This window comes from Petaurus breviceps, unplaced genomic scaffold (genome assembly GCF_028583685.1).
Source record: "Petaurus breviceps papuanus isolate PSGF00001 unplaced genomic scaffold, PetGlider_PUasm1.0 90564, whole genome shotgun sequence".
Taxonomy (NCBI): Eukaryota; Metazoa; Chordata; class Mammalia; order Diprotodontia; family Petauridae; genus Petaurus; species Petaurus breviceps.
This window is the reverse complement of record NW_027187275.1, coordinates 1,247,039-1,270,375: the sequence shown is the minus strand read 5'-3', so window position 1 is coordinate 1,270,375 and position 23,337 is coordinate 1,247,039. Positions and strand designations below refer to the sequence as shown.

General features: G+C 37.6%; 1 protein-coding gene across 2 annotated transcripts in view; it reads right to left on the bottom strand.

The window, feature by feature from the left end:
* The window catches only part of RWDD3 (RWD domain containing 3), an 835,110-nt gene that overhangs the window by 331,883 nt on the left and 479,890 nt on the right, over positions 1-23,337 (bottom strand). Inside the window, exon 8 of one of the 2 annotated variants that reach the window (XM_069063386.1) lies at positions 23,068-23,238. The exons of the other annotated variant lie outside the window; for it this stretch is intronic. Within the exon in view, the coding sequence (XP_068919487.1) occupies positions 23,083-23,238 (156 nt within the window). The 3' untranslated portion in view covers positions 23,068-23,082. Of the gene's footprint in view, positions 1-23,067; positions 23,239-23,337 lie in introns of those variants that run through there. 2 annotated transcript variants of the gene reach the window in all.

Sequence of the window (23,337 nt, the reverse complement as noted above, 5' to 3'; positions counted from 1 at the left end):
CCTGGAGTGATTTGCCATTTCCTTCTCCAGTAGCCAAGGTTAAATGATTTGCCCAAGGTCACACAGCTAGGAAGTTTCTAAGGCTGGATTTGAACTCAGGTCTTCCTGACTCCAAGCCCAGTACTCTATCCACTACACCACCTAACTGCCCCAATTGGTTGATTAATTAATTGATCAGTTATTGTCTGCAACCCCAGCTTAAATATCTTCAGTCATAAGGAACTCACTGTTTATTAGAACAGCTGCTGTTTTTTTTTTCAAAGAATTTAACTTGTTATTAAGTTCCTTCTTATGTTGTGCCAAAATCTGCCTCTTTATGATACATTCTTCTGAGTGTGAGTCTGGACACAGCAATGTTCTTTTGGGAGTCCAGGGTTAAAGGGACAGTTAGAGTGGGAGTCTGCTAGATTTAAACTGTTTAAAGACTAAAAATGAAAAAAAAAATCACAGCCATATAATTTAGAAATGTGAAAAGATTAAGAAATGAGAAATATTCTGAAAGCTTCTGTCTCCATTAGAGGATGAAACCAATGATAATAATAATAACAACAATAATAGCAAAGGCTTGCATTTATATAGCACTTTAAGATAACCACAGCACTTTATATTTTCACCCATTTTATTCTCATAACATCTCTGAGAGGTAGGCACTAAAATCTCCATTTTACAAATGGGAAAACTGAGATTGAGGGAGCTTAAGTAACTTGACCAAGGTCTCACACTTAATAAGTGTCTGTGGCAGAATTCAAATGCATCTTCCAAAGCCCAAGTTCAATATGCTATCTATTGGGGCGGCTAGTTGTGCAGTGAAAAGAGCACCAGCCCTGGAGTCAGGAGGAACTGAGTTCAAATCCAGCCTCAGACACTGTACACAAAAACTAGCTGTGGGACTATGGGAGCCCCCCCCCCTATAAAAAACAAAAACAAACAAATAATATGCTATCTATTGCATCACCTAGGCTCCTAGATTAAGAAATTAGGAAATTTCTTTAAACTACTGTCTATATCAGAAAACATTTTTATTTCCCCTCTTTAGAATGCTGCAACTAGAGATGCCCTTAGAGATCAGCTAATCCAGCCCTCTCATCTTACAGATGAAGAAACTGAGGCACAGAGAAGGGAAGAGATACCCACATCAAGGTTTATTTCATTATTCTGTGTTCCAGCCTGAATTCAAGGGCCCTCCCAGGATCCTAAAATGAAGAGGCATAGCTAGAATCATAAAACTTGGAATCAGAAGAGATCCTAGAAGTTATCCAGAACAATGCCTGCAAACAAGTGTAATATATTCAAGCTTGCTTAGTAAATAGTTTGGGATAACAAGAGAATATGTTTTTCATAGTCAAGTCTTGCAAAGCAATGTGCTTGTGTCCTTAGTCCTTTTGCCTGAAACATTCAGAAGCCTCCTCCTGAAGAACAGGCAAAACACTTGCCAAGAGTCTCCCATCTGTGACACCAAAAGGAAATGCTCCATGTGGGAAGTGAATCATCAAGCCCACCTGATTGCCAGGGGGAAGGCCCCTTCTGTACTGTAACAGCGCCCCACCAGTCCCATGGAATCAGTTTCACAGATTCCATACCAATTGAAACACAAGCAGTTCATTCACATTGCATGTAGTCTACATCTAAAGTGTAGCTATCCTACACCCTGGGGACCTCAGGATTCCACGAAAATGAGCAAGCCTTTTAAGGAGGATGGAAGGATGTTTCTAGAGACAGTGAGCAGCTGATGATGTAGGCTTCTCTGCCAATTTTACTTGAGGATATATATCTTTTAGCCAGACTATTTAAGTCTGTAGAGCAGAGGCTCTATGTTGAACAGGACCTCAGAGGCCATCTAGTCAGATCCAAACCTAAAAAATGACTCCCCGTACAATATGGTTGACAGATGGTTATAAAATCTTTGCTTTATGACTTCCAGAAAGAAGGCATCTAAGTAGTCCAATCAACTTTCAGATAGCTCTCATAGATAGGAAGCTTTTATTATATCAAACTGACCTCTGTGTCTACAACTTCCAATGCTCTTTATCTCTTACCTCGAAGGACAAGCAAGGCCAGAATATTCCTTTTTCCACGTGAGAGGCCATTCATATACTTGAAGATAGCTATCATGTTTCCCCTATATCTTTTTTTTTAAAAGCAATTGGGGTTAAGTAACTTGCCTAAGGTTATACGGCCAGTTTTGTGTGTGCGGGTGGGTGTGGGTGTTAAGTATCTGAGGCCGAACAACCCCCCATCCTATGTCTTTTCTTTCTGAGGCTAAACACCCCCCCTTGCTCTCCAACTGATCCTTTCATGGTGTGAACTCAAGGCTCTTCACCAACCCCCATAGTCAGACCCCTTCCACCTTATCTGTGTCCTTCCTCAAATGTGGTGCCAAGAGTGCCTGAGCAGGGAAGACTAAGGTGGGGCTATCAGCTCCCTCCAGGATAAAATTAACTGCTCTGTTTATCTCTGAAACCCTTTTACGACTTATCTCTCCGGTCCCTTTATGTGACTACCTTTTCCAACCAAACAGGTCGTCCTTCTGGCCCTAAAGCTCCATCTGCCATCTTTGTGCCTCTTCACTGGCCATCCCACATATCTGGAAGGCACTCTTCTTTCCACCCATCTCATAGAGTGTCTCTCTTCCTTTACAACTCAGCTAAAGCACCGTGACATGAAGCCTTTCCTGATTCCACTAACAGTTAATATATTTCACTGTCATCTTCCTCCTCCTCCTCCTCCTACTGTTTATTTAGCTACTTTATTTCCATTTGTATTTCTTCATTTTCCATGTATGTTGTATGTTTCTACATGTATACCTGTTTCATGCAATAGAATGTAATATATTTATAAGTAGGCATTATTTCATTCTTTGTAACAGCTCAATAGTCTGGCACAGTGCCTACAACATTGTATGCACATGATAAAAGTTTGCTCATTGATTGATTTAATAATTTACTCTGATGACAATATAGTTTCTGCTTCAGTTTCCATTTGTCTTCCCTTAAAAGGTATCTACTCTATTTGCCTCTTCTGGGTCATGACTTTCCTCACATGAGCATATATTCTAAATAAGCAATGCTATTTCCCTCCCTCTTTTATTTATTCTGTTTCTTCTTTTGAATAAAGAGACCCATTCAGACAAATTCTAGTCATTGGTCTCATTACACCAAGTTTCAGTGATACCTATGAGGTCAAAGTTTTTTTTCTTTTCCCTGATTTCTAGGTTTCTACTACACTCTACTTTGGTGGACAGACATAAGCAATTTTCTCTGTTTTCCTCCCACCAATCCCACTGTTTAGTGTAAAACCTTCTTGATTAGATTGGAAAGATTTCAGACAAATAACTTCTTATAAGCCCTAGTTAGGAGCCCTTCATCCTAAGCCTGAAGCCTGTCAATCTTATTTAAGTTATTGGCTAGAAATGCACATCTCAATTTCAGCCTCTATCATTTTAAATAACTGTTCACTTGGTAAATCTACCTATCTCTCCCAAAATTCCTTTTGAGGGGCAAAAGTAATGAAAACACCCACTGTGTCCCTAATGTTGCCCCTTTCTAAAGACTTCATCATCTTTAGCATTGCTTTCAAGCTTTCATACCCGTGTGAATCACCAGAACTAGGTAGTAGTTATCCCAGTCAAAAATTTGTAGTGTAAAGGCAGCCCTCTCTACTCTTCATTCCTGTTGACAAATTGGTGGCTCAGTACCTTTCAGAAGGGAGTCAGGATCCGCTACTGTTCTTCTCTTCTTCTTCTGACCCTTACCAATAATATCTCAACTTACAGCACCTGTGGATCCATAACACTTCTCCTTGGTGAGGGAACAGCTGTTTCATCTTCAGAGAAAACAACCTTCCTCCTCTGGAAGACTTTTATAGCTGTTTCTTAGCTCTGTTAAGCAGTCCTCTTTTTTTCCCCTTTTCCTCTGCATGACATTTCCTCCTACTCTCCAACCACCTTACAAAGGTCAGGATTTCTTCATACTTCTTCAAATCCTTTTTTTTTCTTTGTTTTCACATTGAAGCCCATCTTCCACTGCTTAAGAACACTTATTTCCTTCCCTCTGATTACCTGGAGACTGAAGGGACATTCACTGAATTACTTTACCTTCTCTTTTAGGAGGGAGAACAGTCTGTACTTTCAGCTTGAATAATAGTCATCTAACCATGTCAGAAGCATTAGTACCATACATTTAATAGAGGTCATGGAACTGCTCTCCATACTTACTGAAGAAGGATCCTCAGTCCTGAGTTTTCTGGGTAACAGCTCCCCTGGCAGATTGTTGTGGCAAACTCCTTGTGAAGATCTGGAGTTGTCACTCTCCTTCCCACCTTATTGGCACCCCATCAGCATCTTGAACAGCATCAAACTTCCTTTTATTTAGCTCACTAACCTCTTACCTTATCTCACCAATTCATCTTGCCTTATTTTACCATCTCCTAAATTTGCCTCCTTCTAAAATTACCAGTTACCATCTCCTAAAATACTTCTCCTTCTACATTTCCTCCTCTCCTTCTTCTTCATCTTCTGCTCCTCCTCGGATCCCTCTTTTCCTCCCTCATCTGCAATTCTTCCCCTTCATCTTGATTCGTTCTCCACTTTTGGCTCAAGTCCCCCTCCTTCAGCTTTTCCTCAAATCCTTCCAAATTTCCCCCTCTCCTATTGAAGTTCTAGGCTTCTTATCAACTCTAAAATCCTCCAGTTTTCCTTTAGAAATCCATTGGGGGCAGCTAGAGGGCACAGTGAATAGAGCACCATCCCTGAAATCAGGAGAACCTGAGTTCAAATCCAACCTCAGACACTTGACACTTAACTAGCTATGTGACCTTGGGCAAGTCACTTAACCCCAGTTGCCTTGACTCCCCCCAAAAAAAAATCCTTTGAAATTATTTCTTATCCTTCTTCAGCCCAACTCCTTTTTCTCCAATACAACTTTTTCCCAGGATCTGAAACCAATTCTTCCTGACTTTAAGTCCAATAATCTTTCCACTAAGCCACACTCTCCCTCTGAACACTTTGAATAATTCTTTCAAGTTCTCCAAAGTAGAATTAAATGATTCCTACTATTAATTACTTTGTTATCATAGTTTTCCATTACTATTAAACAAAAAAGAAGAAAAACTACCCATTGTCTGGAGAAAAAAGACTTAAGAGAAATATAATAACTATGTTCAAGTATTTCAATCACTCAGTCAACATTTATTAAGTACCTACTATGTGCCAGGCACTGTACTGAGCACTGGAGATATAAAAAGAGGCAAAAGATCATCCCTATCCTAAAGGAGCTTACAATCTAGTAGGGGAGACATCATGCAAACAAAGGATATGTATGAAATAGTTAACAGAAGGTAAGCACTAGAATTAAAAGAGGTTGGGAAAAGCTTCCCTAAAAGATAGTTTAGTTGAGATTTAAAGGAAGTCAAGAAATATAATAAGTAGACATGAAGAAGGAGAGTATTCCAGGAATGGAAGATAGTCAGAGAAAATGCCCAGAACTCAGATATGGAGTGCTTTGTTCATGGAACAGCCAGGAGACCAGTGCTACTGGATCAAAATGTATGTGACAATACCAATTCATTCTAGAGCTATCTAAAAATGGAATTGGCTACCTTATACAGTAATGAATTTCCCCATTACTGGAGGTCTTCCAAAGGAATCCATATAACCACATGTCCAGAATCTGGTAGAGGAGATTTTTGTTCAGTTATGGGTTGGACTCTGAGGTCACTTTCAAACCTTAGGCTCAATGATTCTATCATAACTCCAGAAATATTTGATACTTACCATCTGTGTGGCCTTAGTCAAGTCATTTTATGTACCAAGTTTTCAGTTTCCTGTTATAAAATACAGAGGTTGAACTGAGTGGACTTTATGGCACCTCCTAGCTTTAAAGTCTTATGATCCTAAGGCCATAGCTCAGACTAATGTGCAAAAATGACCAAGGATACAAATTTCAGCTAAATTTGAAGAAGAACTTTCTAAAAATTAACACTGCCAGCAATTGAATGATATGCTTTGGGAAGCAATAAATTCGCTTTCACTGGAAGTGTTCAAACAGCATCTGGAGAACTACCTGTCATCAATGTTGCAGAAAAAATGCTAAAAGTGGATGGAAAGTGGAATTTGATGATATCCAAGGCCACTTCAAATGCCTAGATTCTATGCTTTTCTATAAATAAGAAAGGATTAGACAAGTGCTTCACTATTGGTAACTATGTCATATAAGTTGGAGTCTGCTTCCAGAAATACCACTAGTTCTCAGTTCCTTCCAACAATGAAAGGAAGAACCTCCATGTGAAAATCAAAGTAAAGAATTGTAATCAACCACCCAAATTGCTTAAGCACTAAAACTTACTAACTGATTGAACGTGAGAGATTTGGGGCCTCATTTTCTACCTCTGCATGATGGGGAGAAGGGATATCAACTACATAAATACATTCATCAATACATCAAGGATCTTGATTTTGTTTGTATGGGAACTTCTGACCTATCTGTGATTTATTGTTTTAGAGACTTGCCTGAGGCTGAGAAAGGTTAAACAGTTTGCCCAGGGTCACATGGGCTGGCAGGATTTGAAACTAGGTCTTCCTAATTCAAAGTCCAGCACTCTATCCATTATTATACAGCTGTGTCCTACAGGATCCTACATCCTATTTATTTGTTTCTTTAAACAATCTGAAAAAATTTTTTCAAATATTATAATGGTAATGGGAATTAGAAGATCTTCCCTGCCCCTTAATAAGCCTAAGGGAATTTGAAGACCTTCCCTGCTTTGAAAATATACTCTGTCCCCTAATGGGCTGAATGCAGTCACTTGGATCCTGTAGTGGGAAGAGTTTGCTGAAGGGTGGAGCAGAGCCCACAGGAAGCTGGGAGTCAGAGCAAGCTAGATGGTTAGGAGGAGAGGATGTTTCAAGGGAGACAGGCTGGTGAGGAAATATTGGTCTTATGTTGGTTTGTGGGAAGGCTAAAGGATGGTGTAGCTCTCTGTGCTGTTGCTGTTTATTAACTTCTTTGCTACTATGATGGAATCAGCTTACTGGTTTGGGGATGTGGTTTTCTGGTGTCTAAATAAATGTTTTGTTTCTGTCTTATATATGGAGATTCTGTTATATTTTGTAATCAAGCACCATGCAGGTATATTTATAGTGACCATGGGAGCTGTTAATATTGCATTAGTGCAACAAATATCCACTTAGGTTAAGCAGCTTCATGAATAAAGTAAGATTATCTTTGGATCATTCTTGCTATGTAACTGATTAAAGTTTCTTGTAGAGTGTCTCTACACTCACAGATGTTTTATTGTGTTGGCTAAATGATCTGGTCAATTTAATCAATAACTGATCATTTCATGAAGAGAAGTCAGCTGCAACAGTAGATTCAAGTTCAATTGGCTTCTTTCCTTGACAAAGGTTCTACCCTCCCTCAATATGACTATCTTGTTAATCAAAGGTCCACAGAGAATGTTTGCCCCTGGAAGTTCCATTTACTTGGGTGAAATCATACAACTAGTGTCTCAAACTAGAAAACCACTTTTCTGCTAGACTCATATGTATGTATTATATATTTCATTTGCTTTTCGTAGCAGCTCCATGAAGTAGGTCATATAAATATCAATACTCCATTTCATTTTATTTTGTTTCAATTGTAATATGTTCTATGAATTCCTGTTGTTTTTATGTGACAGTAATTTCTGAATATACTGTCAGACTGAACTCTCTTTTGTAATCATAAAAAATAGTGAAGCAAAAACAACCAATATAGTGACTAGTTCTAATAATGCATACCACATTCTGCCCCTGTAGTCCTCCACCTTACAACTGTGAATAGGAAAGTTCCATTTTCTGTTCTCCAAGGCCAAGATTGGTTATTTTAGTCTCAGAACAATTAAGTGACATACCCAGAATCAGTCAGGAAATGGTAGAGCCAGGATCCAAATGGAGGTCTTCAAATTCTAAATTTTAAATCTCCTAAATTCAAATTCTTCAGTATCCTTTCTCCTCTACTCTACTCTCGTACAGATCTGTGTGTGTTGTTCATTCCTTCAGTGAACCGAATGATCAGACAGCTCTTTCCATAATGGTGAAAACCTTTTAAGCATTTCTGGAAAGATCACTACAACTCTCCATAAACAATAATCTCTACAGGAGGGAGAATGACACCTGAGACTCTTGGGGATGACAGTCTTGATTTGATTTTGCAGGTTGTCTTATGTCTCTAAGTTCTCTTTATATACCATAGTGATAGAAGCCATGGAAATCCTGATGTAGATGGATTTGATTTCTTTCATTATATGCTGGGAGGATTGAAAGAGCCCCTAGGAATGAGTGAGATACATAATTGATTAATGATTAATTTAATTCAATCTTGGTTTATGGTTACCTAGGGATAAAGCCTTCTTTACCTGATTTGTTTGGAAAGCTTATTTTAGCCAACCTCTGGTCTTGGTGACTATATAAATTTGCAATTATGTCCACTTTCAACTGGAGTATTAGTATATTGGATTAGGCTGGACAGAAAACAAAATGGGAAATTTCTGCTTACTGTAAGACCGCAAGGCTTTTCTTGGGTTGCAGTATCACAAAGCCTGTGTTTGCTTTAACCAGAAACTTATACTCAAAAAAATAAAATAAATTAGTACTCTCTATGTAAGATTTTATATATAACAAAAAGACCATGCATGTCCTTACTAAAGTCTGTGTATATTATAACACTGTTTTGTTGTTGTTGTTGTTATTGCTTTTTGTCCTTCTTTCTCAGAGGACCATGATGACAGGAAGATGATGCCATGACTTGCAAGGGAATTGGATTTAAGTGAGGCAGGACTGTGCAAGGTCACCAGCCTCACTTTCTCCTCCAGAGTCATCTGGGTCCAGTAGCAAGATAAAGATCAGGACAACTGGAGATGGCCCCAATAGCTAACATTAATATAGTACTTTAAGATTTGCAAAGTGCTTTGCAAATATCTCATTTTCTCCTCACAACCCTGAGAGGTAGGTACTATCAATATAACTACTTTACAGATAAGGATGCTGAGGCAGGCAAGGGTTAAGTGCTGGATAGAGTGTTGAACCTGAAAGACCTGAGTTCAAATCTGACCTTAGATACTTACTGTATGACCCTGGGCAAGTTACCTAGCCTCTGTTTGCCTCAGTTTCCTCAGCTGTAAAATGAAGATAATGATAGCATCTACCTCACAATGCTGTTAATATGTAAAACACTTAGCACATTGCCTAGAACACAGTAGGTACTCAATAAATGCTTGCATTTTTAACTTCCCTACATTTTAAACTTTCTAATTCATCCTACACCCCCCCTTCCTTCTAAAATTTGGATTTAGTTGCCATTTTGATCCCAGATAATTGTGTTTTATTTTCTCCTTACTTTTCTTTTCCTAGATTCTGACTACTTTTTAAAATTATAGATTTATCAGCCCTGGAGTCAGGAGGACCTGAGTTCAAATCCAGCCTCAGACACTTAACACAAAAACTAGCCATGTGACTTTGGGCAAGTCACTTAACCCCAATTGCCCTCCAAAAAGCAAAAATAAAATAAAATAAAAATTATAGATTTATAGAAAAATCCTTACCCTATTATCCTCCCAGTGACAATGGCTGATAGCATGTAAGATCCCATACCCAAAATCACTACCTCTCACCAGTGAAGAAGGGTGTTTAAGCATCAGTCATCTGGAATTGATTGATGTTGACCAAAGTGATTGCTTTGATATCTAATGTCTTTTAGGGTTGTCTTCATTTACATAATTGTAGCCATTGGGTATATTGTTCTCCTGGATCTGCTTTCTTTACTTTGAATCAATTCATATGGGTCTTCCCATGTTTCCATTACTTCCTTATAATGCAATAATATTCTCATTATGTTTATATACCACAGTTTGATCAGCTATCCATCAATCAATGGGCACATATTCACTGTTTTCTAGCTTTTTGTTACTGTAAAAATCATTACTTATAATGTTTTACTATTTATGGAAACTTAGTTTCTGTTATTGACTTCCTTGGAGTATAAACATCCAGCAATGAGACCACTAGGTCAAGTGATTTAAACAAGTCAGACAGACACATAAGCTGTCTACACATGAGGCCAGATCTACCATATATAATGGTTCTAGATGTGGTAGTCTCCATCAACACAACAGAAAATTTATATGGGCACTTTATGAGTCTCCTCTTCTGATGTTCTGACTTTACTGATTTTGTTTGTTCTAAAGCTTGTTAGTTTTATGCAGTTAAAATTGTCCATTTTTTCTTTAGTAATCTTCATAATTTTTGTCTAGCTATGAATTCTCCCCTTTTGCCTTAGTTAAAAAACAGCTTTCCATCCTGCTCTAATTGTTTATATTGTGACCAATTAGGTGACTTCTATTTGGGACTTATTGTAAAATATAGTGCAAGATGATGCCTTAAAATAGACCTATTTTTCATCAAAATGCTTGCTAGTCTTCCACAAGCTCCTGTCAAATACAGAGTCCTGCCCCAAATATTTTATGTTCTTGATTTTATCAGACACAAGACTAATGGGACAACTTACTCATCCTGTTTCAAATTTTTTTTAACTACATAGTTTTGATGATTCCTATTTTATAACATAATTAATCTGGCCATTAAATAAAGCTAATAAAGCTAAGCCCACTTCATGACTGTAGTCACTTTTTATCCAGAACAAATTACTCAAATACAGTTCTGAGACTGAATGGAGATTGTCTCTACCTGTTTACTCTTAGGAAATAAGAGATGCTACCAGAGACTTGAGGTTCAATCTCAGACTCACCTTGGCAAACCCAAGTTCACATTGCCAGTACTCAAAGCCACCCTGGCTACTGACAGGGAAAAGAGAGAAATACCACCACTACCACCCTAGAGTAAAACTAGCAGGGTCTTAAATAGCATGCTCAAAATAGAATCAAGGAGAATCACTTTCTTAGACCAATGAACCAACCCAGGAGCCAACAGCCAGAGAACATGGCCCGCTGGAAGAGATCAAAGTATAGATCCAGTTCCATGGGAAGTATCCCAGTCTAGCATATCAGCAGAGTTCTCCTTATTACCCACATTACATGACATTAATATAGCACTTAGTGCTTTACAACAACCTAATGAAAAATTAGCCTCATTTTTGTCTCCTTGGATTTTTCTAGACTGTTCCCCATTCTTATCCAGCCTCACTTCTACCTCTTAGAATCCTTGGCTTTCTCCAAAGCGTACCACCTTCTGAATGGGCTTTTCATGATCCCCTCAAATTCTAGTACTTTTCAAATTATTTCTACTTACTTCAAAAGCATTTATTTAATTGCATACATACTGTTTTCCCTAATGGAATGTAAGCTCATTGAGGGCAGTTGCTATTTCATATTTTCTTTTGTATTCTCACAACTAAGCACAATCTCTGGCATAATGTGGGTGCTTTCCAAATGCTTGGTAAATGAATGAAAGGATGAACAAATGAAACAATGAATAAAGGGAACTGAGGCTAGGGAATTTTAAATGACTTGCATCTATGGTCATAGTTTCTAAGTGTTAGAGATAGGATTAGTAGCACACTGTACATTAATTATGGAAGCTGGAACATATTTTACTATTTTTAAGTGGGGATGTTCATTTCCATGGATTGTACTGGTAGGTATGAGGATGAAGGACTCAGCTCACAGTTGCTGTGGCATCCTTTACTGTGAATTTCCAAGCTTCAGCTTTTTAAATGCTGAAAAGTAATGAAGCATTAACTTTATATTGTGCATTTTCTGAAAGTAAGAAAGGAAAGATCTGTGTGCACTTTAATATGCTTGACTTGGAGACTGCATACTGAGAGCACTCATTTGAATGACTGCATAATTGGGCATTCCATTAACTGCTCTGAGTTTTTTTTTGTTTTGTTTTGTTTTAATGGTCTAACATTTATGAGCAACTTCCAACTAACAATAGAAACTTAGTTACTCTGTCAAGTACCTAAAAGTGCTTTGTAGATACCAACTTATTCTTCCCAATACTCCTTTTAGGATATTGAATGACAAAAAGACCCAATCATCTAACAATATTATTATTTATATTTTATAGATAAAAAAGTAAGTTGGCCCAAGACACTCAGGTTAAAAGGTCCCCAGGACTCATAAAATGCTCATATAAATCTTCTATTGCGTTGATGAAAACCACCACATCCAGAACCATTATATATTGTAGATGTGGCCTCATGTGTAGACAGCTTATGTGACTGCCTACTGGTATAACATAAAGTATACTACAAAGGTCTCTTTGCTCCAAAAAAATTTCACAACTGTCACGTAACTTAAAAGTCCACCCTGAAAGGTACACAGTAAGTATTCCAATAGGTGTGCAGGTTGAATCAAACTCTTGGGTTAATTCCTGTCCTCCCTAGGTATCTTCTTTTTGAAATGCAAGTGTTTCTAAGAGGGATACTACATTAAGCTATTATAGAATCATGGACTTCATTGAGACCTAGAAAGAACCTCTGAGGTCATCTAATCCAATCCTCTCATTTTACAAAGGAGAAAATTATTTGAGAGGTTAAATAGCAAGTTCACAGAATTAGTAAATGGTAGTGCTGGGATTTGAGCTCAGGTCCTGTAACTCTGAGTTCAATCATTACTCCCAGTCATGTGTGCCCAGTTCTATAGATTTCCTTGTGTTGCTATTGGCATTCTCTCTTCCCCAGTGGAGACTACAAAATGTTTATAAGCTTGCCATTCAGATATACTTTGGAATCCAGAATCTGAAGAAGCTTATCATGATTCCTCCTTAGTACTGTTAGCTCTATATGAGGCATGGAGTAGAAGGAATCAACCCTAGAATCAAGAAGAGAAATGTTATGATAGTAGCTGATTTCTTATGAAAGGTAAGGTGGCAGATATATACCAATATGGCCAATTAAGAGAGGCTCTATCTAACTAGGGCATGAATTTAAGATGTTGGGAGGGAACATGTTAAATATGAATAACATATTTAATTCATGCAAGAATAAGGAAAACTTTTTTTTTAAAGGAATTTAATAAAAGTTGAAGCAGGCCAGAAAATGAAAAATGTAGCAGGTATAGGTGTTGTTTCTTTAACTTCTGTCAACTGAAAGTCATCTTTCAATTCCTCCTTCCAGATTAAACCCCCTTGGACCAAAGAAAAAAAATAACCAATAACACCAAATACAAGACCAATGTGTTCAATATTCTGTCCTAATGAAATACCCCGCATCTCTACCATGAGGGAGAAGACACTTCTTATTGTCTCTTCTTGGGGACCTTTATCAGATGTTCTATGACTTAGAGTTCTACTTCTTTTTTTTTGCAATCTGTTCATTAGCATTTTTGTCATTATTGTGTATCTTGTCCTCTTGGTTCTCTGGGAAACTTTTAAGAATGAAATTCTATAAACAGGAAAGGAAATAATTCCAATGCGGAGGGAAACTAGGAGTTGTCTGAAGAAACCAATATGTGTCTACAAAGGACTTGTTAACCAACTTTTTTTTGTTTGTTTGTTTTTAAGTTGTGTATAGAAGATGGAACCAGGGACAAGTAAGAGAGAATGCATATGAGTGCAATGCTGTCCCATAAAATGTTCCAGGAGTACTAAAACTGTCAATGAGCCAAAACGGATAAGAAAAGCTAAGGACATCAAAAATGGTTCAATCTAATATGATGAAACTTAGCAAATAAAAATGTAAAGTACTACTCTTGAGTTTTAAAAAATCAACATAACAGGAATTAGATTGAGGAAATATGCTTAGACAGCAGTTTGAAAGAGATTTGGGAGTTTTAGTTAGCTAAAAACTCAGTATGAGTCAGCAATGTGATAGAGAAAGAGGAGAGGAAAAAGGATGGGGGAGAGGAAGAGGAGGAAAGGAGAAAAAGAAGAAAAGGAGAAGAGGAAGAGGAGGAGGAAGAGAAAGAAGAAGAAGCAACTAATGGGATTTGGGGCTATTTTAAGAGAAACAATTTACAAGACTAAGAAAATAATGCAGCTATATTAACTGTGCCCTGGTCAGACCACATCTGGAGTATTATATTCAGTTCTTGTTACCATATTTTGGGAAAGCTACTGATAAGATGAAAGATGTCCAGAGGAAGACAAAAGGCTAATTTAAGTCCATACCATAATGAAGGTTGATTGAAAAAGCTAGATATGTTTCCCCTGGAAAAGACAAAACTTTATATGGGGAAGAAATGAAGCATTGTGGATGAAAGTTGCTGTATCATATAAAAGAGAAGTTAGATTTGTTTGGTCTGGCAGGGCAGAACTAGGAACAATGGATGGAAAATGCAGAGAGACAGATTTAGGCTTAATGTTGGAAAAACCATGGAACAAGTAGAGCTGTCCAAAAGTGAGCTGGACTGCCTTGAGAGGACCTGGTTTTTCAAACATCAATTCCCTTAGACACACAAGTATACGCAAAATATATACACAAAAAACCCTAGATAATTGGGGGGAAATCATGAAAGACTTCATGTGGAAGGTTATGATTGGACTGATCTAAAAATTCTAAGATAACTGCTCTCTTTCACTTAGTCAATTTTAGCCCAGCTTATTGTCAACTCACAGTACCTGCCCAATTATTTATACTGATGGGCTATCAGAGTCCAAATTATATGTATTCGATAGGCTATCACCCTCCATTTCAAGGGGTCATAACCTTTTTGTGTCATGGTCAAAATATATTCTCCACGTCCTCCACCCCCAATTAAGCCTCAAGTGCAATTTTATTGCCTTTTAAGGGGGGAGACTCATAGCTTGCCATGGAGTAGATGTTGCCCCTAAAACACGGTCTTAGCCATAAGCTCTTTAAGAGACCCATTCCACTTTTGGATAACTTTAATCATTATGATGTTTTTCTTTATATTGAGCCTAAATCTACCCCTTTGCAACTTACATCCTTTATTGGTAGATATGCCTTCTAATAGCAACCAGAACTAATTCAATCCTTTTTAATGACATAATGGGACCGTCCTTTAAATACTTGAAGATAATTATCATGTTACTTACCCCAAGCCTTCTCTAAGTTAAACATTTTCAACTCCTTCAACCAATCTCATGTGGCATGCTTTCAAGGCCCTTCATCATCCTGGTGGCTTTCTGGATGCTCTGTTATCACTGAGATGCAACAAGCAGAATTTAATACAAAATTCCAGCTGTAGTCTGATCGAGGCCCTATCTGGAAGAGTAAAGAGTAAGAAGACAAACTTCTCTCTTCTCCTATATGCTATGCTTCTTTGAATTAAACCTATGGTCCCATCAGCTGTTTTGGCTGGCACACCAACCACATTGTTGACTAATGGTGAGCTTGCAGTCCACTAAAACTTCTATATCTTTTTCAAACAACCTGCTGTCTAGTCACACCTTCCTTTGTATCCCCAGTGTTCACCACACAGCCTGGTACATAGCAGATGTTTAATAAATGTTTGATGACTGAATGACTGATCTCCCCTAACTGTTAGTTATGAAGTTGATTATTTCAACCCTAACATAAGACTTAACCTTTACCCCAATTAAATAACATCTAATTAGATTTGGCCCAATGTTCTAGTTTACATGATATTTTGGGAACTCTTTTTGTATATTACAATGTGTTTTATGTCATTTACAAATTGGTAAAGAATGGCATCTATGCCTATATCCAGGTTTTTAATGTAAATATTAAACAGTACAAGGCTAAGCACAGATCTCTGGGGAACTCCATTAAAGAATTCCTTCTAGCTTTCTCACTGAACAAATTATTAACTACCCTTTAAGTCTAGTCATTGAACCAGTTTCAACTTTGCTTAACTATACAACAAAGAAGGGAAAGAGGGAGGGATGGAAGGAAGGAAGGAAGGAAGGAAGGAAGGAAGGAAGGAAGGAAGGAAGGAAGGAAGGGAGGGAGGGAGGAAGGAAGGAAGGAAGGAAGGAAGGAAGGAAGGAAGGAAGGAAGGAAGGAAGGAAGGAAGGAAGGAAGGAAGAGAAAGAGGGAGGGAAGAAGGGAGGGAGGAAGGAAGGGAGGAAGAAACATTTGTTAAGCATGTCCTATGTGCCAGGCATTGTGCTAATCGTTTTACAAATGTTACCTCATCTGATACTCACTATAACTCTAGAGGGCAGGTGCTATAAGTGTTTTCACTTATAGCTGAGGAAACTAAGGCTGACGAAGGTTAAGTGACTTATCTAGGATCACAAGTTAATGAGTTTATGTAGCTGGATTTGGATTCACTTAAGGCTTCCTGACTCCACATCTAATGTTCTATCTACAAATAAAAGTTCACAAGATCAAAGCCATCGCCAACCACCTTAACCTAAAACAAATGCCCAAAGGAAAGATCTGAGGCCTCTCTCTTTACAACATTCTCTCTTCCCTCACCAGAACACAACCAGGCAAGGAGCAAGGCCAAAGCCTGCTGACTGCTACCTTTCAAATGAACTCCAGCTCCAGTTCCACAGCCAGTCCAAGTGACTACTCTTTTCACCATGTGGTTAGTGGATGAGAACCAGATATGGACTATCTGTCAATGCTCAAAGTCCATTTGGCAATTGGATTGCCCCAAGCACTTTGCACATATTCATAATAAGCACTGTTGTGACTGTCAAGTCCACTGTGACACAGACATTCTAGAATTTTGCCAGGAATCAAAGTCAAACTAACTGACCTGAAGTCTGCAGACTCTGCTCTCCTCGTTGCTTTGAAAATCAGAACATTTGCTCTTCTCCAATTCTGTGTCACCTTTCCTATTCTATACAATCTTTTAAAGATCACTGGAAGTGGTTCAGTAATGACTTCTGTCAGGCCTTTTAGAAACAGAGGATATTTTTCATCTGTGTCTGAATTCATTAAGGGTGAATAGGTGCTTTCTTATTACTTCCTTATGTCAAATATCAACTCCTTTTTAGTCATTTTTGTTTCTGTCCTTTCCAGTCCAGAGATCTTTCTCTTTTGCAGAAAAAAAGTAAGAGGAATAAATCAAGCAAAGTGAGTTGAGCAGCTCTGTCTTCTCTCTATCATCCATCATTATCATTCCTTCTACCTTCAAAAACAGTCCTATCCCTAAGCCTTAAAGTGTGAGTTATTGTTATTAGAACTTAGCGCAATGCCTGGTACATAGTAAGTGCTTAATAAATGTTTCTCCCTCCCTTCCAACACCCCTCCCTTTCTCCCTCCCTCCCTTCCTTCCTTCTTTCCTTTCCTTCCTTTGTTGTATAGTTAAGCAAAGTTGGAACTGGTTGAATGACTAGACTTAAAGTGTAGTTATTTATTTGTTCAGTCACAAGCTTAGGACCACCAAATTCAATCCCTCCATTTTCCAGAGGAGGAAACTGAGGTACAGAGATTAAGTGATTTGGCCAAGGCCACACAACTTTCATGCAATGATACTGTTATTCTTCTCTCATCACCAACACACACCAAATCACATCCAAAAACAAAATAAAATAAAACAAAAGAAAGAGATCATTGACAAGATAAAGGAGTGAGTGAAGTTATGAAAGAGGACAACTTGGAATTTGGGAGTTTTGTCTTTTCCCTGCACCTTCCTATTGTTCAGCTTTAAATATATGCTATCTTGCTCTGAGGCAGACTCAAATCAAAAAGTTTCTCATCTCCCTTTCTTCCAGGAACCAGGGAAAACAATTCCATTTAGAACAGAGGTTCTTAACCCAGGATCCATAAACTTGATTTAAAAATATATATGTTGATAAATTGATTTCAATACAATTGGCTTCCTTGGTAATCATATGCCCATTTTGGATTCTGTCCTCATTTTGTGCATTTGAAAACCATTATGCTATAAAGACTTCCTCAAACTGCGAGAGAGATCCATGAAACAAAATGATTAAGGAGCTCCAATTTAAAATATCTGCTATGTCAGACTGACCAAAACACATGAGGAATCTTTAGGGCTCTCTGTGCTGCCACAGTGCCAGAAGAAGGCTTTTGGAAGGAAGGTTGCATATCCCATGAAGGTTTCAATTCTCCCTATTACTTATAATTCCATATAATTATACATTTGATATTTTCCATCCCATTTGCAGCCAGCACACATTCTCATGGTGTTTGGTTCTGCTTTATAGTTATGTCTCCATTTTCTTCCCAGGCTTTAGTCCCCCCGCTATGTAACTCGTCTTTCAATCTGGATGAAGTTTGCTCCGCTCTCCCTGGCTGCCGCGATCCTGGTGTCAATCAAATGACTCATAGTCAAAATTTTCTATGGTTCTTTACGCTGGTTAACCAATAAAGAAATCAAACTCCTGGAGAGTTGATTAAAAAGAACAAACCAAATTCAGATGCATTCTTGGAAAACAGTCAAAGGGAACCACGACACTGCTCTGAAGATTTGAGCAGGTCTTGAAGTCATTAAGTTCATGTGGTATCTTTTTGGAGGGGAGGAAGATAGAAAGAGGGAAGATAGAGAAGCCTCTTCAATGCTAACCAAAATAAAAGGATTTCTACTTTCTTTCCCATTCTGTTCCAAAGGATGATCTTATACCTGGCAGAAAGTAAAGCTCAGTTCTTCTGTCATTGTCGAAGAAAGTCTTCACTAGGAGACAAACCATGGGGTAGAAAGAAAGGAAAACAGACCACTGGCCAATGTAGACATGTTCTGAAGTGATGCCTGAAAACTTTGAAGAACTCAAATCTAGAATCAGAAAGACCTCTAGGACCATTTTTCTCAGGCCTGCCAAATGCCTTTCACTTAGAGGCAGAGTTGTATAGTAGAAATAATACTGAATTGGAGGGTCAAATCCTATCTCTGCTACTAACTACATGTATGACCTTAGTCAAGTCACCTAAATCTCAATTTTCCATCTATAAAGTGAAAGGATTTTTTTTCTGTTTTTGTTTTTGTTTTTATAATTCTGAATTTAACACAAAGTGAAATGAGAATTTCCATGTACACAATAAAAGAGAAAAAGAGGCTAATACATGAAACTGCAACTCTCAATTATGTAGAGCTTGCTTTTCATTTTATGTTCAACATGTAATTCTCAAAGTAGTCCTGCTTGTTTGTGATTCTTTCTGGCTCTCCTTTTGTTCTCTTCTGTGTATTAAAAAAAATATTTCAATGGCCTTCTTTTCTCTCCTTTCTGTTTTTTTTCTTTAATTTTTTTGGCAACCCCATCCTTCCTATCTCTCCCCCTCACTCCAATGAGAAACAAAAGCAAAATCCTTTAAATAAATGTGCATAGTTAGGCAAAACAAGTTCCCTTATTAGGCATTTACAAAAATGTCTGTTTTATTCTACAACCTGAATCCACCACCTCTTTGTCAATATGTGGATAGCATACTTAATCATTGGTCCTCTGGAGTCATGGTTGTCACTACATGACCAAAGTTGTAATTATAATATAAATTGTTCTCCTAGTTTAACTCACTTCACTCTGCATCTGTTCTTATATCTTCCGAGGTTTCTCTGAAACTGTCTCTGTCATTGCGTAGAGCCCAATAATATTCTATCATTTTCATATAACATAATGTATTCGACTACTCCCCAGTTAGTAGACTTATAAATAAAGATTTGCTCTAAATATTTTTGTACATAGGGATGTTTTTCCTCTTTCTTTGATCTCTTCTAGGTATAGATTTAGTAGTAATGTTGCTGGATATGCATAAATTAGTGACTCTTTGGGCATTATTCCAAATTACTTTCTGGAATAACTAGACCAACTCACAGCTCACTAACAGCACACAGGTGTTCATGTTTTCCCTTTCAATAATTTTAATTTTCCTTTTTGTCATCTTATCCAGAGTGTTGAGCATGAGGTAAAACATCAGTATTATTTAAATTTTTCATTTCTCTAGTTATTAGTGATTTGGAGTATTTTTTTCAAATGATTGTTGATAACATGAATTTCTTCCTTTGAAAACTGCCTGTTTGTATCCTTTGACCATTTCTCTTCTGTGGAATTGCTCTTATTCTGACAGACTTGAATCAGCTGCCTATATTTCTTGGTTATGAGACATTTAGCAGAGAAACTTGACCTACTTTCATGCCAACCAAAAGTCAAAGTGATCCCAGGGGTGTCAGTAGGTGATGGGGAGAGGAGAATGGAACAAGAATTTATTAAGTGCCTACTGTGGAACAGTCACTGTGCTAAGCTCTTTACAAATAGAATCTCATTTGATCATCATAACAAGCCTGGGAAGAAGATGTTATTATCATATCCATTTTACAGTTGAAGAAATTGAGAGAGACAGAGGTTAAGTGACTTTCCTAGGGTCACACATTTGAACTCAGGTTGTCTTCCTGACTCTGGACACCATCTACCCAATGGACAGGGTAATCAAGTCAAAAAACAATTAAAAGACTAATTAGCATTTTGTGTCTAGCCACAGGCACCAGAGAGAACATTTCACAATGCCTAACTTGGAAAAGCCACCAAATTCATCGGAATTCAAAATTGCTGTGACTTTTGCTTTAAGTTGAGTTTTTTTGTCTTCGGTCTTCCCCTTTTTTATGGCATGATGAGGAACTGTCTACAGTTCAGAGGTGCTCAACAATTTCTCCTTTTAGATGTCCTCTTTCTGGCACAGCAACTTTAGCCATGGGAGAAATCAGAGTAACCCTATTGGTCAACCTTCTCATTTCACAAATGGGAAAACTAAAGTTCAGAAAACTAAAATAATTTCTCCAAGGTTACACAGTGAGTGAGTGGTAGAGGCCAAGATAAATCTAGTCTCCTGCTTAAGACAACTATAAGGAATAACAATTGAAGTGAAAAGATATAGGAATAAATGAGCTTATGATGCTACATATTTTAAAATGGGAAATTGGAAATAAGGCAAATTAAAATGCCATTACTTAACATTGATAGAGAATTTTCTTACTACTACAAGAAAGTATTATATAACGGTAAATAATTTTATGTCTGTGTGTATATCTATATATGTTGTAAGTGTGTTATAATATATGTGTGTATAATACATATATCTATACATATATATATATATTCAGGGCCTTTGACCTAGAGTTAAATTAGCCTATGAAAAGATATCTATATCAATATTATGTATCTATGGATATACATTTATATGTAATATATCCATAGATATATATTATTATACACATATAGCTATTTGTTATGTATAATACATATGTTATAAAATATAGATATACATATCTACCTATAGGTTAATTTAACTGTAAATCAAAGGCTGACTGACAGCCAGGATGATTGATGTCCTAAATATGAAAAGGCCCATCTTTAATATCAGCAGCCTTTTTTCACTGCCCTATTAAAATGTCTTAACTCTTCTAGGAAAGGACAAGTCTGCCATATCTCTTCAGTCCTTGGTATCCTGCCAAAGATGATGCCAGTCAAGACTGAGCTTGCTGAATGGCACTTGTTTCACAGTGGTTGGTGAGGGTGGGAGGTTCAAAGGAGGCTGTGACCTAAAGGGAAGTTTTGTTACAACATTCTGCCTAGGCCTGGGCTTGCCCTTCAGTTGAGCTCATTCCTTAGTTGTTTACAGCCCAGAGCAAATCATTTCTAAAGGGTCAATCTTTTCTTTATAAAATCCCTGAAGTAAAGCTTCTCTTGCATTGAATCATGCTTTGTTGTTGTTCATTTATTTCCAACTCTTTGTGACCCCATTTGGAGTTTTCTTCAAACAGGGTTAAATGACTTGCCCAGGGTCATACAGCTAGTAAGCATCCAAGACCAGATTTTAACTCAAGTCTTCTTGACTCCAAGACTGGCATTCTATCTGCTGTACCACCTGCTATTCTCCTAAAAACAGAATTCAAATACATAGCAGTCAGTGCATCAAGTATGTATACTATATATATATATATATATATATATATATATATATATGTGTGTGTGTGTGTGTGTGTGTCTGTGTGTGTCTGTGTCTGTGTGTGTCTGTGTGTACATATACACACACACACATACACGAAGCATTTTGAATTTTGAAATTTCATCCATATAGGGAACTCTCAGTATAAGAACTCTTCCCATCAGTGCAGATTGTAAAATCTTATAATTTCACATCAATCTTAAAGAGTTGCCTGAAACATATGGAAGTTAGGTGGTTTGCTTGGGATCATATAGATAATAAATATCAGGGACAGGTTTTGAACCCAGGTCTCCAGCCCCCAGGACTCAACTTACTAGAATATATTGCCCATCCATATATGTATCTGTGTGTGTATACACACACACATACATACACACACATACATACAGATCTATACTATAATCATTATGGGGGCCTCTCATTATTGAAATTCCCTCTACTAATATATATAAGCTAATCATCTCTAACTGTAGTCTTGGGTAGTTTCCTGGGGATAATGAGACAGATTAAGTGACTTGTCCATAGTCACACAGTCAGCATTATGTCAGAGACAGAACATAAATCCAGGTCCACCTTTACTGCTAGATATGTTCCCTATCCACCAGGCCATGCTGCTTTCATTTATACATGCATACATGGCAATATATATACATTTGTGTGCATAATAGCATCAGATGTCTGATTAGCATTTCTCAGAGGACAAGGGTGCTATTGATAAAGAGAGATTTGGGTCATTAAGATAAGGATATCATCCATTCTTGCCATTTCCTTCCCTGACATTAGCTGTCCCATTCCTTCTGGAAGCTACTGCTTTCACCTTCAATGTGTCATTTTTATTATGCCAACAAATGAAAAGGTAAAAACCCATCATCACAAACTGGCCAGTGAAAACCCAACTAATAATATGAAGGGGTTTTTTTAAGTAGAAGAAAATCTTGCGTTTCCTTTCACTTGGAAGGGGGGAAAATGATGAAGCTTGAAGCAAGCTCCCATCATCATTCACCAGTCCATCTTCTTTTAAAATATACTGCATGCAGGCTGAACCAAAAGATTTCTGCTATGCAAGGCAATTGTTCCATTTTCTGTATTTCATAACCTGCAATTTTGAAGCCATGCTTGGTACACACGCTTGTAAAATAGTCATATCAGATAAAAGCAGAGGGATGCTAAACTATTTGAAAATAAATCAAATTCTCAGCAAGCAGTTATATCCATCATGTTACAGCAAGCACACGTATAGTTTAAGCTCTGCGCACACGGTCTATCCATTGTAATGATTTGGGGTCAGGCTCCTGCCAGATGCATTTAGCATTCACTAAGAAGTGAGGCTCAGAATGTAGCAGACGAGAGTGTGGAATTCTGAGGTGGGGGGAAGGTTGGTTTGGGTTTGGGATTTGGGGTTTGGGTTTTGGTCTTTTGTCCTGGAAGTCTCTTCTAGAGTTTGTTTCCTTTTGAGTTCATACTTTTTTTCCTGAAATAGGAAAAGAAAGAAGAAAATATTTGAATGATACAAGTACAAAAGGAGGTGGGGGAATGAAGAGAATGTCATCAAACAACCAGGAGAAGTTTG